The 13,980-nt window shown below is 39.9% G+C and overlaps 1 protein-coding gene across 1 annotated transcript in view; it reads right to left on the bottom strand.

The window, feature by feature from the left end:
- LURAP1L (leucine rich adaptor protein 1 like) overlaps positions 1 to 12,327 on the bottom strand; it is a 46,492-nt gene extending 34,165 nt beyond the window's left edge. The window contains exon 1 of the mRNA XM_059071291.2: positions 11,286 to 12,327. Within this exon, the coding sequence (XP_058927274.1) occupies positions 11,286 to 11,585 (300 nt within the window). The 5' untranslated portion in view covers positions 11,586 to 12,327. The remainder of the gene's footprint in view (positions 1 to 11,285) is intronic.
- Between the last annotated feature and the right edge of the window lie 1,653 nt (positions 12,328 to 13,980).

Here is a 13,980-nt window from a genome sequence, read left to right on the forward strand (position 1 = left end):
ACATATCAAACTAGGAGGAACTCACTAAGCTTTCATTGTATTTTATACCTGATAGAGCATCCATATTAAGTTATAAACTCACGGCTTGTAGGCAACAGGCTGGAGCATTTTTTTTTAACCTCTTGTTGAATGGTTATAGTTTGGTCTTTTTGATGAACAACTGGAATTGCCGGTTAACAAGTGTAATGAATAGAAGTGTCTGAAAATGGCATGGTCTGCCTTGGGAGCCAGTGAAGTCCCCATCACTGAAGAAATTCATCAAAGGATGGATGATCAATGGGTGAGGATGCCAGTGGGGAATTGGTCTAAAAGCACCAAGGAACCTCTAAAGTTCTTTCCCACCCTAGGGTTCTACAATGGTCTTTTCTATTTCTAGAGATTATTGACGCTGTCTTTTTGCCTCACCAACTGCAGTATGTTTTTATACAAATAGACTCTAACTGCTGTCCTTTGCCAGTAATCCATCCAAAGTGGGAGCACTGTAAGTTGTGTTTTGAAGCTCTAGATATATATTCAATACCAAAGTATTTACTCAATCTAGAAAACTAGCTGCAACATGAGCTTCTGAGAGTCTCAATTTAAAAATTATGTACACACATATGCCTCCACAAATATATGTCTATAATTATAGCAAAAGGTAGATAAGAAACTATAGGTATACTTACATACATTCAGAAAATTTCTAGGCGGATACATAGAATATTTTTCATAGTAGGTGTCTCTAGGGATTGGAAATCGGGAAAGGGGATGTGGGAAACCTTCATTTTCCACTTTTTAGATCCTTTTGTACTATTTGCATGTTTTATTTATTTATTTTTTTTATTTATTTTTTATTTATTTATTTATTTTTTTTGGTACGCGGGCCTCTCACTGTTGTGGCCTCTCCCATTGCGGAGCACAGGCTCCGGACGCGCAGGCTCAGCGGCCATGGCTCACGGGCCCAGCCGCTCCGCGGCATGTGGGATCTTCCCGGACCGGGGCACGAACCCGTGTCCCCTGCATCGGCAGGCGGATTCTCAACCACTGCGCCACCAGGGAAGCCCTATTTGCATGTTTTAATAACAGCATGTATCATTTCAATTATAATAATTTAAACATTTTATGAAATTAAGGGAAAACCTGGAAACAAAATTAACATCACACCAATAAAGAGCTAGTGGTAGCTCTTTATGATTGAATTCTCAGCAAAAGAACTACAGGTAGTTCTGTGAATTGAGCAGCCGTGAAAGTTGGACTTTATCACCATGAGGAGGGACTTTCCTTCTCAGTTTTGGTCTCAAGCTTTGTTTGGTCGGCTCCAAAATCAACATAAGTTTAGTTAAATGTCTTTTGCAAAACATAAATAAATAAATAAAAAATCAGAGAAACTATTATAATATCCTGGGCTATCAATCCGTGAGTTGTGACATATATCTCACTGTTTGGGGTGCTGGTGTTAAAACCTTTGTGTGTTTCCTGAGGTGGGTGCTAATATAGCAACAATTTTGTTCTGCTCCCAAATATATGAAAAGTCAAAGACTTACATCTGGCTCACTTCAGGCATCCTAATTTAAAATACAGAGAAAAAAAGAACATTCTGTAATTTTAATTACAAATGGATAATCTGATCATTTTTTACATAAAAATAAGCCATATTATCCAGAATGATTTTTAAAAATTAAAAATTATTCTACAACAGCAATGTAATGCTGATAGTAGAGGGGGCATACGTGGGAATGTGATGTGCCCCCTAGCACTTAGAAATGAGGGAAATTGATTATCCTCTGAAAATCTGAAATCAATAATAAGACATCAGAGATCAAGATTGAAAACTCACCCTAAAGACGTCCAATATAGGGCTTCCCTAGTGGCACAGTGGTTGAGAATCTGCCTGCCAATGCAGGGGACACGGGTTCGAGCCCTGTCTGGGAAGATCCCACATGCCACGGAGCAGCTAAGCCCGTGAGCCACAACTACTGAGCCTGCGCGTCTGGAGCCTGCGCGTCTGGAGCCTGTGCTCCACAACATGAGAGGCCGCGATGGTGAGAGGCCCACACACTGTGATGAAGAGTGGCCGCCGCATGCCACAACTAGAGAAAGCCCTCGCACAGAAACAAAGACCCAACACAGCAAAAATAAATTAATTAACTAATAAACTCCTACCCCCAACATCTTCTTTAAAAAAAAAAAAAGACATCCAATATGACCAACTTCTGATTGATGGGATTACATTTTGAAGAATAAGATGTGTCAGTTAGAATACAGGCTGAACAGCAGTGGACATGCTGGCAGACCCAACCAAGACAGTTAAGGGAAATGGCTGTCCTGGAGATGCCAAATGCAGCGCTGGGTCCAGTAGTGCCAGGACACCATCAAATTCCTATCTCACTATTGTGCTGATCCTTTGCTTCACCAATCTTCTAACTGTCCATAAAATGGGCCTTCAGGGAGAGGGCAAATTAGTAATATATTATAGTTCCAGTTTTTTTGGTTTTTAAAATAAATTTATTTATTTTGGCCGTGTTGGGTCTTCATTGCTACATGTGGCCTTTCTCTAGTTGCGGCGAGCAGGGGCTACTCTTTGCTGCAGTGCGCGGGCTTCTCTTTGCGGTGGCTTCTCTTGTTGCGGAGCACGGGCTCTAGGCACACGGGCTTCAGCAGTTGCGGCACTTGGGCTCAGTAGTTCTGGCTCGAGGGCTGTAGAGCGCAGGCTTAGTGGTTGTGGCGCATGGGCTTAGTTGCTCCGTGGCATGTGGGATCTTCCCGGGCCAGGGCTCAAACCCATGTCCCCTGCACTGGCAGGCAGATTCTTAGCCACTGTGCCACCAGGGAAGTCCCTAGTCCCAGTTTTATACATCACTTTGTTATGAGTCGATTTGAAGGATATTAAGTATATGTTCAACTAAAGAATCCAGTGTTCTGATTATGCCAGTTCTCTAGGAGCAGAATCTGTTTTGTCATCATGAGCCTTCTAAAGCTTGAACAAACCTAAGATGGTTTTGAGCCATAGTTTCTTGGTGGCCATTCTGCCTTCTCCATGTGGTATGGATCATCGTGTGCCATGTTAGCATTCTGATCCAACTTTTAGAGGTTTTACTCATATTATTATTATCAAAAAGGAAAAACAAAACTCAACAAGAAGGTTATGTTAAAATGGTATGTGATGGAGGAGACGTACATTCCAATTTGAAGACTTGGTTATTTCCCCAATAGAGGAATGAAGTGTTCTGATTGAGTCAGATTTCTATGGATGGAAATTTACTCTAAAAGAACTATTGAATATTTGGATAATCATTTATTATAAAAAAGCAAAGTAATGACCTTGTCATTGTAATTAGTAACTAGCTGAGGTTCATATAAAAGAATTGACAGAATAAATAAATATTAACTAAACATTTCTTAAACTCTATCAGGAATCTGTTTATATTACCTAACAACCCACAGTGCTTACCTCACAAGTGGGTGAGGAGTGAGAATAAAATGACATAATACATGAAAACTGTTTACAGTGCCAACTGACATATTGTAATCATCCAATAAATGTCAGGTGACATAATAAAATATTATTATATAAAATAAGAAAAATTAAATCCAGACACTTTAAAATTATGTAAGTGTATATGTGCTTATATATGCAGGCAAAGACATAGAAAAAGACCTAAGAGGATTCACACCGAACTGTCAGCAGTGGTTTCTTTGGGGGTAAAGAGTAATATGGGGAAGATGGATTGGCAGTAGGTAAAAAGGGTCTTTTGTTTCTCTTTATGTCATATTTCTGGAAGTTTTATAATGAGAGCATATATTTAATTTTAAAACGGAAACAATAACATTTTTAAAACAATACCAAAAGATCCACTGGTAGTTGTGGGATGAAATCACTGTAGAAATATTCATTCACAATAAATAGGCACACTTCATGGTGCTGAGATATAGTACAGTTTGGGAGTAATGTGGATCCAGCAGATTGCCAGTGGTTCTTGTTTGAATGAATGGCTGGGAAACCACTTACGGTGACCTCGTCAAATTATTTAACCCCTGTAAGCCATAGTTTCCTTATCTGTAAAATGAACATAATAGCTATATATAAACATCCAGCACAGTGTTTAGCCCCTTCTTAAAAAGGAGAGTTATTCGGGTTTTATTTTAAAGTCTAAGACTGAGACTTTTGAAATATGTTTGAAAATAAAAATATAATCTTTTCCTTGTGAATTCTATGGAGAGTTTACACCGAGCACAATTTGGATCAAGGTGTTTCAAGCACGCAGCTGGGAAGTCCTGGCAGGGGTCAGGATTCCCAGTTTCTATTACTTACTAGTGAGTTTATCTTTATAATAAAGATCCAAGCTTTATTCTGAACAGCATGTCTCAGGGAACTAAAATGCTACCAATAGCAAGCTTTTTAAGCTCCAAGTCCTGAACACCGCTGAGCTCCACTACTGAGCTGGGAGCCTTTACCTGGTCAGGGCAGGGAATTCTTCACCAGCAGCTCTTGTGGAGTGGGAAGAAGTATTTATGAAGATGTGGGTGATGGAGGCAAAAAGAACAGGTACACCTGCTGGAAACCACGTGACTTTTGAATATATTCATCCAAATGTTGTGTGTTCCTAAGACAGATATCTTTAGTTCTTGTTCCTCCTTGAAGGGCTTCTGGTAAATAACCACATAGTTTACCATATTTAATGTTTTTAAATTCTGGAAGAAGATCAGATATATACATTTTCTCCTGGGTGTCAACATGAGCATCAGTGTTCTCTAAACTTTAGAGTCTAAAGGATGAAATGTAGCAGCAGTCATGGTTCAAAGGTCAGATTGTGATCTCAACCTAGCTCATTCCTTTACTCTCTCAGTAGTGTTGAGTATTAACAGTAAACCTCAGTGCTTTATCTATAAAAATTGTTGTGAAAAATATGTTTAGTTAAGATTATTATAAGGTTTCAATGGGATAATACATATGTCTTAAACTAACATAGTTTCTTGTACATAGAAAAGTCTCACTATAAGTAACCAAATACCAGTCTCAATTCCTCAGACTTCCTAAACTACCAGAGATTAGGTTCTACAGCTGCTTAATCTGTGCTACTATACTCTGCTTGTACTGAAGCTGGGGAAAGGCTGCACATGTTTCTTTTTTGCATTTGCATGGAAAGGTAGTCTCTACAGAAGATCTGATGACACAGGAAGTGCTATGACAGTCAGTGGTAGAGGAGATGCCTACACGTTCATTAGTCTCATCTAGGACTACTTGTGTAAGTTCAACAGAACAGCCATGTAATTGACATAATACCTATTACTGTCATCATCCTTACTGCTTTTGACTGCATTGATAATAGTTGATTTTCTTGTATTATTTCATTGGATTCTTATGATGCCTTCCTAGAGATGCTTTTATCACTATGTTAACAGAAAGCCAAGTCCTACAGAGTTATATAACTTGCTCGATGCCGTGTGCCAGTGAGTGAAAGAGCCAAGACTAGTAGGAAGGTTGCTGAGAGCTGGACAGGCCCTCCCACCAGGGAAGATGAACTAAAAGTCTCTGTAAGGGTGGGGTTCGGAGCCTTGGCAACCTGGTGAGCCCTGTGGTTTCTTTGTATCCCGACTTGCTCTAGGCTTGACTGGAATCCCAGCTTGTCTGATTCCAAAGCCTATTTCCCCCAAACCAGAGGTCTACCACTTGAGTAGTGAACGAACAAGCTTTAAAGACAACCAAAAAGGAATGCTCTTCAAAGAAAAACCAAAAAAAGTAACAAATTCTCAGGGACCCCAGAGACTCCAGCCATGAATACCAGTTTCAGAAGCAGTATCTTCAAAAACAAGTCTTAATATGTGAGAAAGTGTTTTAATTATGGCTCATCGCTATAAAATGGAAAGCAAACTGTATGTTTTTATACTACCAAGGAAGTAAATGTAATCTTTTATGAAAAGTTAAAAACTTCTCATAAAATTTGTGGTCTCTCAAGATGAGAGCAGTATGGTTGTACAACATGAATGGAATGGAAGGTAATTCTTTCCATTCAACCTATATTCCTAGGGACAGGGCAAGGCTCATCAGTTTTTGGATATGTCACTGTTTTCAAGTTATGTATATATCTTCTGAATTCTGTCTATGTGTTTCAATCAAAGTAAAATTACTACCTTTGTCTGCATTGCTGTCAATTTTTAGCCACTATGTAAGGAAACATGTATCAACAAGATTTATTAGATTAAGTATAACATTCCATGTGCAAAATGACAGAAGTCACTTTTAAGAATCACATTTTCTCATCTCCTTGATGTCTTAATCACTAAATTAGGCCCTTAATTTGCACAGTTATCAGCACTTTTAATTCCTTGTACAAGGCACATTTGCCATGACAAATGTCCTCAGCTTTATCTTTTTTTTTTTTTTTTTTTTTTTGTGGTATGCGGGCCTCTCACTCCTATGGCCTCTCGCGTTTTGGAGCACAGGCTCCGGACGCGCAGGCTCAGTGGCCATGGCTCACGGGCCCAGCCGCTCCGTGGCACGTGGGATCTTCCCGGACCGACCCGCGTCCCCTGCATTGGCAGGCGGACTCCCAACCACTGTGCCACCAGGGAAGCCCTCAACTTTATCTTTTAATCTCAACACTTAACGTCTGATTTCCACTATCGCATCGTGTATGTGCTGACGTTCTGGTTTGTAATCTTTCTCTGGCAAAATTATATCCCCAATTTATCTTTTCAGCTATCTTGTGAACTGATAGTGAAGACGCCTTCCACTTTACAGCTTCTCAATTATATACCTAAGGGTTTTCCTTAAAGTTTTGTTCAATTAAAACAAAAACCTAAATGATAAAATAGTAAAAATACTATTGAAAGTATTATGGAACAAATGATAGAAAGCTCCTAGCCTACTCTGAATCATTTCCAAAGCAGTTGTGAAGTTAATGTAATGAAATTATGATCTCTTTTTGAGGAAATATAAAATATATTTTTAAATTACAAAATAGGCAAGCCATTTATTATGGGGGTGCGGGGACATGGAAAAGATCAGTAAGAGGAAATATTGATAAAAACCAAGTACAATTGTATCTTTCTCAAAAATTTTGACATTTTGATTCATGTTCTTCTGGTATCATTTATGTGTGTTTGTGTCTAGCCCTGTGTATTGCCTAGAAAACTTTATTAAACCAAGAGTTGAGGAATCAGGTGGGGTATTTAAATGCTTTAATAGTAAGACAGGTAACTAGCTTGAAATTGTTTATCTCTCACTATTACACAGCTGCTGTGTAAATATGTAGTTGCTAAAAATATGGGATCAGGACACAGTATCTTCAAATTAGTTATTCATAATGGCACTGCATTAACCATTCAAACGTGACACAGAATTGACTAAAATCTGGAGTACGGCATCAATAGGTAGTATATACTTCATTTCAAACTATACTTTGATGACTGAACAGTAATTATCTAGGAAGGCAAACTTGGGAGGGTTGATTAGATCCCTTCTAATTTCAGGCTCTGATTCCTTAGTGATTGCCTTTATAATCTTATGCATTTCAAATTTTTTCCATAGTAAATTGATGAAAATAATTTTCACTCTTAAACTAGAGGTATGATATGGACATTATTGAAATAGCACTAAAATCCTTTGAACATCTTGTAAAAGAAAAGTGCAGTATAAAATGTATTACTAAGTGGTAAACATTGACTTTGACAGAGATTATTTACATTTACTGGAAGAATATTTCAGATGTTATGAGGCATTCTAAAACTTAGAGCAGTATTTGATAAGTAATGCTTAAAGTCTTATTCTTAAGAAAATTTTGCAAAAGGAGTCTGCATAGACAGTGGAATGAAAAGTCCAAACATAGGACAGGACCTCTTCTGAAGACTGACTTTTTAAAGTAGCCATTTTGTACTATATTCCCAAGGTCTCCAGGCTGGCCTGGTACATTGTTGGCACTCAGTAAATATTTGCTGATTATTGAATGAACCCATATCTGAAACAGCCCTTGACATGCATCCTGATGGCTTCCTTTTGTTGGTCCCTTAGTACTCTAGGGATTTCTGACTTACCACAGATTTATAAAAACTATTCTGTATTTTGAAGAGAAATTATTGGGATACAGACGAGGATGGGGGAAAAGCACAGTACATGGAGTCAGATGATATGAGTTCAAATTGTGATTCTGTTGATTAATTAGCTATGTGACCTTGGCCTGATTTCCCAACCATCTCTAAGCCACAATGATCTCATTCGCAAAATGTGGATGAAAATACTTCTTTCCCAGTATGACCTTATGCTCAAATAATATGACAGATAGTAAGACACGGTGAATTGAAAAGTAGTGAACAAATATAATTGGGCAGACTTTGTACCAGAAGTCTGACATCTATTTCTGATTTCATTATAAACTTCCTATGTGTATCCCTGCATTTGCTTATTGTCAAATTTCCTTATCTTTAAATTAAAAATAAAAAATATTTTACACATTGGGAAAATGTGCTCTTTCTCCAGAACATCCTGAATGGTTACTTTGAATTGGCCTACTGTATCAAATATATGCCTGCAAATTTTCTTTTCCAGTATTTTCCTTCCCACACCCTTTATTACGTATTGTGCTATTTATGTTGTTAATAAGGGTTTCAAGGTGAAGAAGTCTGGCCACAGAAGCAGTCTCCCGCCCACCCCCAACTTCAATCTCTTTTATCTTGCTTCCTTTCCACCTGCATCTCACAGACTTCAAGAGCATTGATTGTAATATTTACAGATAAGAGTTAAGGAAATGATTCATAAAACCATAAAAGGAGATGAGAGAGACAATGAGAAGATCAGGTGCATGTAAAGAAGTTTAAGTTTTGAGATTCCATCCCTGCAAGACTATGGTGCCTTGTGTCAGTGGTAAGTACATCCATCCTAATAGGAAAAGAAGGAAGACTTAATTCCTGGAAGTCTCTAGAAAATCCTGTACATGGCTAAGGTGCTTCTTAGGAAGGAGTTCTGAGGGCAGGACCGAACGAAGCCTGATAATTCCAGACCATCCAGAAGAAAAATCTGTGAACAACTCAAAGTAATGGGCATGAAATGTGTGGTCAAGCATTAGACCAAGGAGGCTGACTCAATGCTGGTAGAAGAGAGCAGAAAAGAACATAAAACTCACAGGGGCATCGCCCAACTTCTCGACATGGGGATGCCAGGAGACAGGAAGAACTGCACAACTACATCTGTTCCATGTTTATAACTAAACTGCCAAGTCTGCATAAAAACAAATCTGTTGCTTTGCAATTATGCTGAAGCTGGGGTTTTTAGTACCCATAAGAGTTATGTAAAATGGGGGAAAACTGTCTCATTGGCAGGGGAATATTACCTGTTTTCGATCCCTTCCCTCTAAACTCCCATAGCCAATGTTATCATTTGCTCAATAAAGGAGACCTTTATTAGAGTACAGAGTGGAACACAAAACATCTGTTCTGGCATAATTTCTCCTAGGTTCATAGATAACTATGCTTCATGTAGAAAATATGATGAATAGTCAGTTTAGTAATCTGCCCCTCCTGTTGTTGTTTCTGCTTGCTTTTTAAAAATGTATTTATTTATATACCATAATCATTATACATAACAGGATCTGGCTTGGGGAAACAGATTTTTATTAACTCTGTGACATTTTCATTAAGAAAAATAGACAAGGCTAGAAAATGTCTTTTGTTGAAAATAACCAATTTTTTTTACCCTTCAAAATTCTTCAGCACACTTGGCTTGATATAGTACAAATAATAAATGGCAAATGAGTGCAAGAGATTTGAGAGCCCTAAATAGGCTCCTTGAACTTTTTGTTTTGTATTTTGAGCACCCAGTTAATTACCAGGTATAGTCAATGCTTAGTCAATACTTGTTGAATAACTAACATGTATAACCTGTGGTGTGTGTGTATATTTAGTGAAACATGAGTAGAGTAATAAAATCATTTGTGTTACACATGGTGTATGAATACACACACATATATATACATACACACACACATACATAGACCTATATATGTATGTCTCTCTATATTTGCATTCAAACTGGGAAGAAAATGGATTCTTGAGACATAAAAACTAAAGTTCTTAAGTAGACCAGCTTAAAAGATTTTGAGAGAGGTTTTTAGAACCCTTGTGTTGATAGTGTGATAAAAATTCTGAGCATAGGACATGATCTCTGAAGAATGGCTTTTTGCACTAGTATATTTGCCAAGATTACTTTATGCTTGGAATTTATTCCCTCCCAGTGTTCCAACTGCAAAAAGAGAGGAGCTAAAGTAACACCACTGGTTACTTCTTTTTCATGCAAAGCCCCAGTAGATAGGGTCATTTATGTAGAAATGGCTGAGGCCCCTGTTGTAACTTTCCTCCTTTCCAAGCTGGTGGAAAATGCTGTTGTTTTGTGGTCATCTTCTTAAAAGGATTAAGGAAGGAATCATTTCCTCCAAGCAGTTCATTGTATGAATAAACCGAGGTCCACAGAGGTTAAGTGACTTGCCTGAGTTCATGGTAAGTAAATAAGTGTCTCCCTCTAAATACATCCGGAATAACAAGTATTCTCGGACCCTTCCTAGTCCCATTGTCCTATTCTTAGGCTAACATTTGCAAACAGCACAGAAAACAATTGCAGATTGAGGACTGATGGGGGAGGGTAGGAAGTGGTCATTAGCAAATCCTTGGGCCTGGGGATCACCTGCTCTTTTGGATCAACCATGAGACAAGCTATTCATAAGGACCTCAAGGACGAGTGGGCCATTGTTTTCAGAACCAGCAGTGGAGAATCAGCTCCACAGTGGTCTAGGAACTGCTCGGCTGCTGCACCAAGGGGCGGGGCGGTAGTGGTGGAAGAGGAGTGAGCCAGGAAGAAGGGCTGCAGGGACCCCGCCGCGCCACCTTTCGGCAAACCAGGAAGTATTTTTGCAGTAAGTGCAACGGACCGAGCCACCTTTTGAACTGAAAGTGTGAACAGCGCACAGCAGGCCCCAGATGCGTGCAGTAACTGCAGACGCCCTCGGCGGGGTTGTGCCTGGGAGGCTGCGGACTGGCATCTCAATGGTCAGAGCAGGGAGTTGGCGTCAGAAAGTACACAGAGCAGGGCAGGCTCTGCTGTCTTAGCAAACCGTGACCGAGCAAAGTCTCGGGTAAACAAGCTTCCCGGCTGCTGCCTCCGGATGCGCACCCGCTGCGCGCTCCCCTCCCCGTGTTTCCCACGCACCCCTGGCTCGGATCGGCCGCCCCGGCCGCCCTCTCTGCCCCCAACCGCATCTTCCGACCTCCCGGTGCTTCTGCGCGGGCTCCCACTCCCACAGCTGGAGAACCACACTCACCATGTCTTGCCTGAGGAGGTGAAGCTTGGTTTCCAGCCTCTCCAGGGTGCTGCTGGAATGGCTAGGTTGTGGGGAGCCAGAGGTTGGGGAGGACGAAGAGGAGGATGACAGGGAGAGCGGGAAACTGCAGCTGCTGCTGCTGCAGACTCCGCCACCGCCGCTGCTCCCCCCTGCGGGGTCTCTGTCCCTTTCCTGGGGCACCGGCTCCTCCCCACGGAGCGAACGCACTAGGCTCTCGGGCACTTTGCGTCCTAGCTTCAGCTCGATGTCTCGGAGGTCGGGCAGCGGGCCGTCGTCCATGACTTTTGAAGAACGGTGGAAATGGTTATAAAACGCTACGGATGAGAGACAGCAGGGGCCCCTAAGTCTGCCTGAAGATCAGCACACGCCTACCGAGCCCAGGTCTCTATCCTCGGCGGATCAAACTCACGGTCCGCTCCATAACCTCCCGCGCGGTATCAGCCCTGAAATCCGCACAGGATGGGCGGGTCGCCGCCGCGGTTCCCGGGGCGCAGTGACTCGCTCGACACTTGTTAAGATTATAGAGCCCTCTTCATCCTCTTCCTTTTTGGCTACCCCACTGCAAAGTTGAGTTAATTGATATTGCAGAGAGGGGGAAATAACAAGTACTAGAGACCGAAAGACAAGAGGGAAATGAAGTCTGTCTGAGCTCTATAGGGGAAAAATTCACATTGTTAAACTGTCCGTTCACATCCCAGCACCATATTCACCAACTGCCCGTCTGGTACCATGCGACACAAAATAATGATGTGGCCACACTCCAGGGTAGTTTCATTTTCCAGCCATATGTCTCCAAGCTTTCGGAATATCCTGGATTGTCAGAAATTATTTCCAGTCAGTGATAGAGGAGGTCGATCGTGTGCATAGAGGCATAAAAAAGAGAGTTCGCTTAGCAGGAGTTTAACGGCTTCCTCGATGCAGCACAAATTCCCTTCTTCCCCTTTAGGCTGTTAGATCCAAGTCATTGTGTTCCCCCAAGCCTCGGAAACTTTAAGCTCCGCTGGCAGGTGGACCAAACCAGGGCCAACCCCTGTACCGTAAAACACAGGCAAGAAGAGCAACAGAAAATGTCCTACCCCTGCTGCCAGTAGTAGTTTCAACATCCTGTTTTAGCTGGGAGTACCTAACACGGGGATTCGATTTTCAGTTTTCCCAGCGAAATTGCCGTGTAGCTACAACTTTTAGTCCTGGTAACAATAGAGGCAGAAGAATGCTTTAAATGTAGTGTCATTCCCTACCCCCCATCTTCCTAAATGACAAAAATTTAGCTTTAGAAGCCTAATAATTTTGTACTAATATACAGTGTAATAATTTCACCAAAAGTTCAGTGAGAATGTGCAACCAAAGCTAATTGTCTTACCAAATGTTACATAGTCACCGCAAGCAGATGTGAAAAATTAAATAGCCAGAATAATCTATATGACTACTGAGGATAGTGGTGGATTTTTAAAAGGAGAAAGTTGCTGAGATACTTATACTCAATATTCTCTCTCCATAATTAAGGTAAAACTAGTGAAAAGTTGTCTTTGATAATTTATCTGTATTTTTCAACTATTTGAAAGAAACCCAAAGCCTGCCATCTATTGATCTGAGATACTTTTACCAAGAAAGTTATTATGAGCTATATGAATGATAGGTTTGATTCAACATTGAATTCGTGTTAAGAATCTTCAAGTAGAGGGTACTATTTTCAATCCAGTAAGCTCTAATATTTGGGGTTCCATTAAGATATTTCAAAATAGGGACCCCTCTCTTTCTGGGACAAATAAGTATTTGTGTCCTTGGTGCTTCCCAGAGACATCACTCAGGTTTTACACTTATAAGCACATGGGCAAATATATCTCAGAGTACTTTTTTAGCTGAGCCTCATCCAGGAAGCCTAAGGATAGATAGGAAATTATGGAAAGTCTGAATTTCAGTAAAGAAGAGGTTTTTGCTTTGTTTTTGTTTGTTTGTTTGTTTTGTTTTTTGTCATAAAGCCCTTACAAAGTTCAGCATAGAGCTGACTGAGAAGAGTAGCGTACAGACACAGTATCTAACTTGAACTTGGTCCATAAAAATAGTTTATTGTCAAATTATCATCAGTGTAACTGTACAAAAAAAGAACACCACCTTTGCTGTGAGTCACAGACAGTAAAATTGTATTTGATACCAAAGATTATTCAAAAATAGCAAACTATTTTTTTCAATTTAGATGTCTGCAGAGAAAACATTTCCAAAAGTAAAAACATGATCTGTATGTAAATTAATATTTTGTACTGGTGCAATATAAAACAAATGTAAGCTTTTTAAGAAAAGCTTAGTTATGATAAGCCTTTTAAAATTTCTCAACTTAATGCTTTATGACATTTTAGTTTAAAATAGAGATATTTTGAATGCCAAAATGATAATTTTCAAAACATATTAGAATCACAGTAATCTTATTAGCCCTCTAACAGACTGTGTTAATCCTGTCATTACTGCTTTATGTTGTTTGATGTGAGAAAATTCCTTGCCCAAAATGTTCAAAAATAAGGATCTTTTTTACTTTGGGGTCTTGAGAATATTTTGTTTGTCTTCAAGATTTTTCTATGATGAAAAAGAATGTGTGAGAGGTTTAACTAATTGCTAACTGTTAGCCCTATATTATACGTTGATTTGAGGGTTTAGTTGACAAGAACTGCAGTAAAAGGCC

The sequence above is a fragment of the Kogia breviceps genome, chromosome 8 (assembly GCF_026419965.1).
Source record: "Kogia breviceps isolate mKogBre1 chromosome 8, mKogBre1 haplotype 1, whole genome shotgun sequence".
Lineage (NCBI taxonomy): Eukaryota > Metazoa > Chordata > Mammalia > Artiodactyla > Physeteridae > Kogia > Kogia breviceps.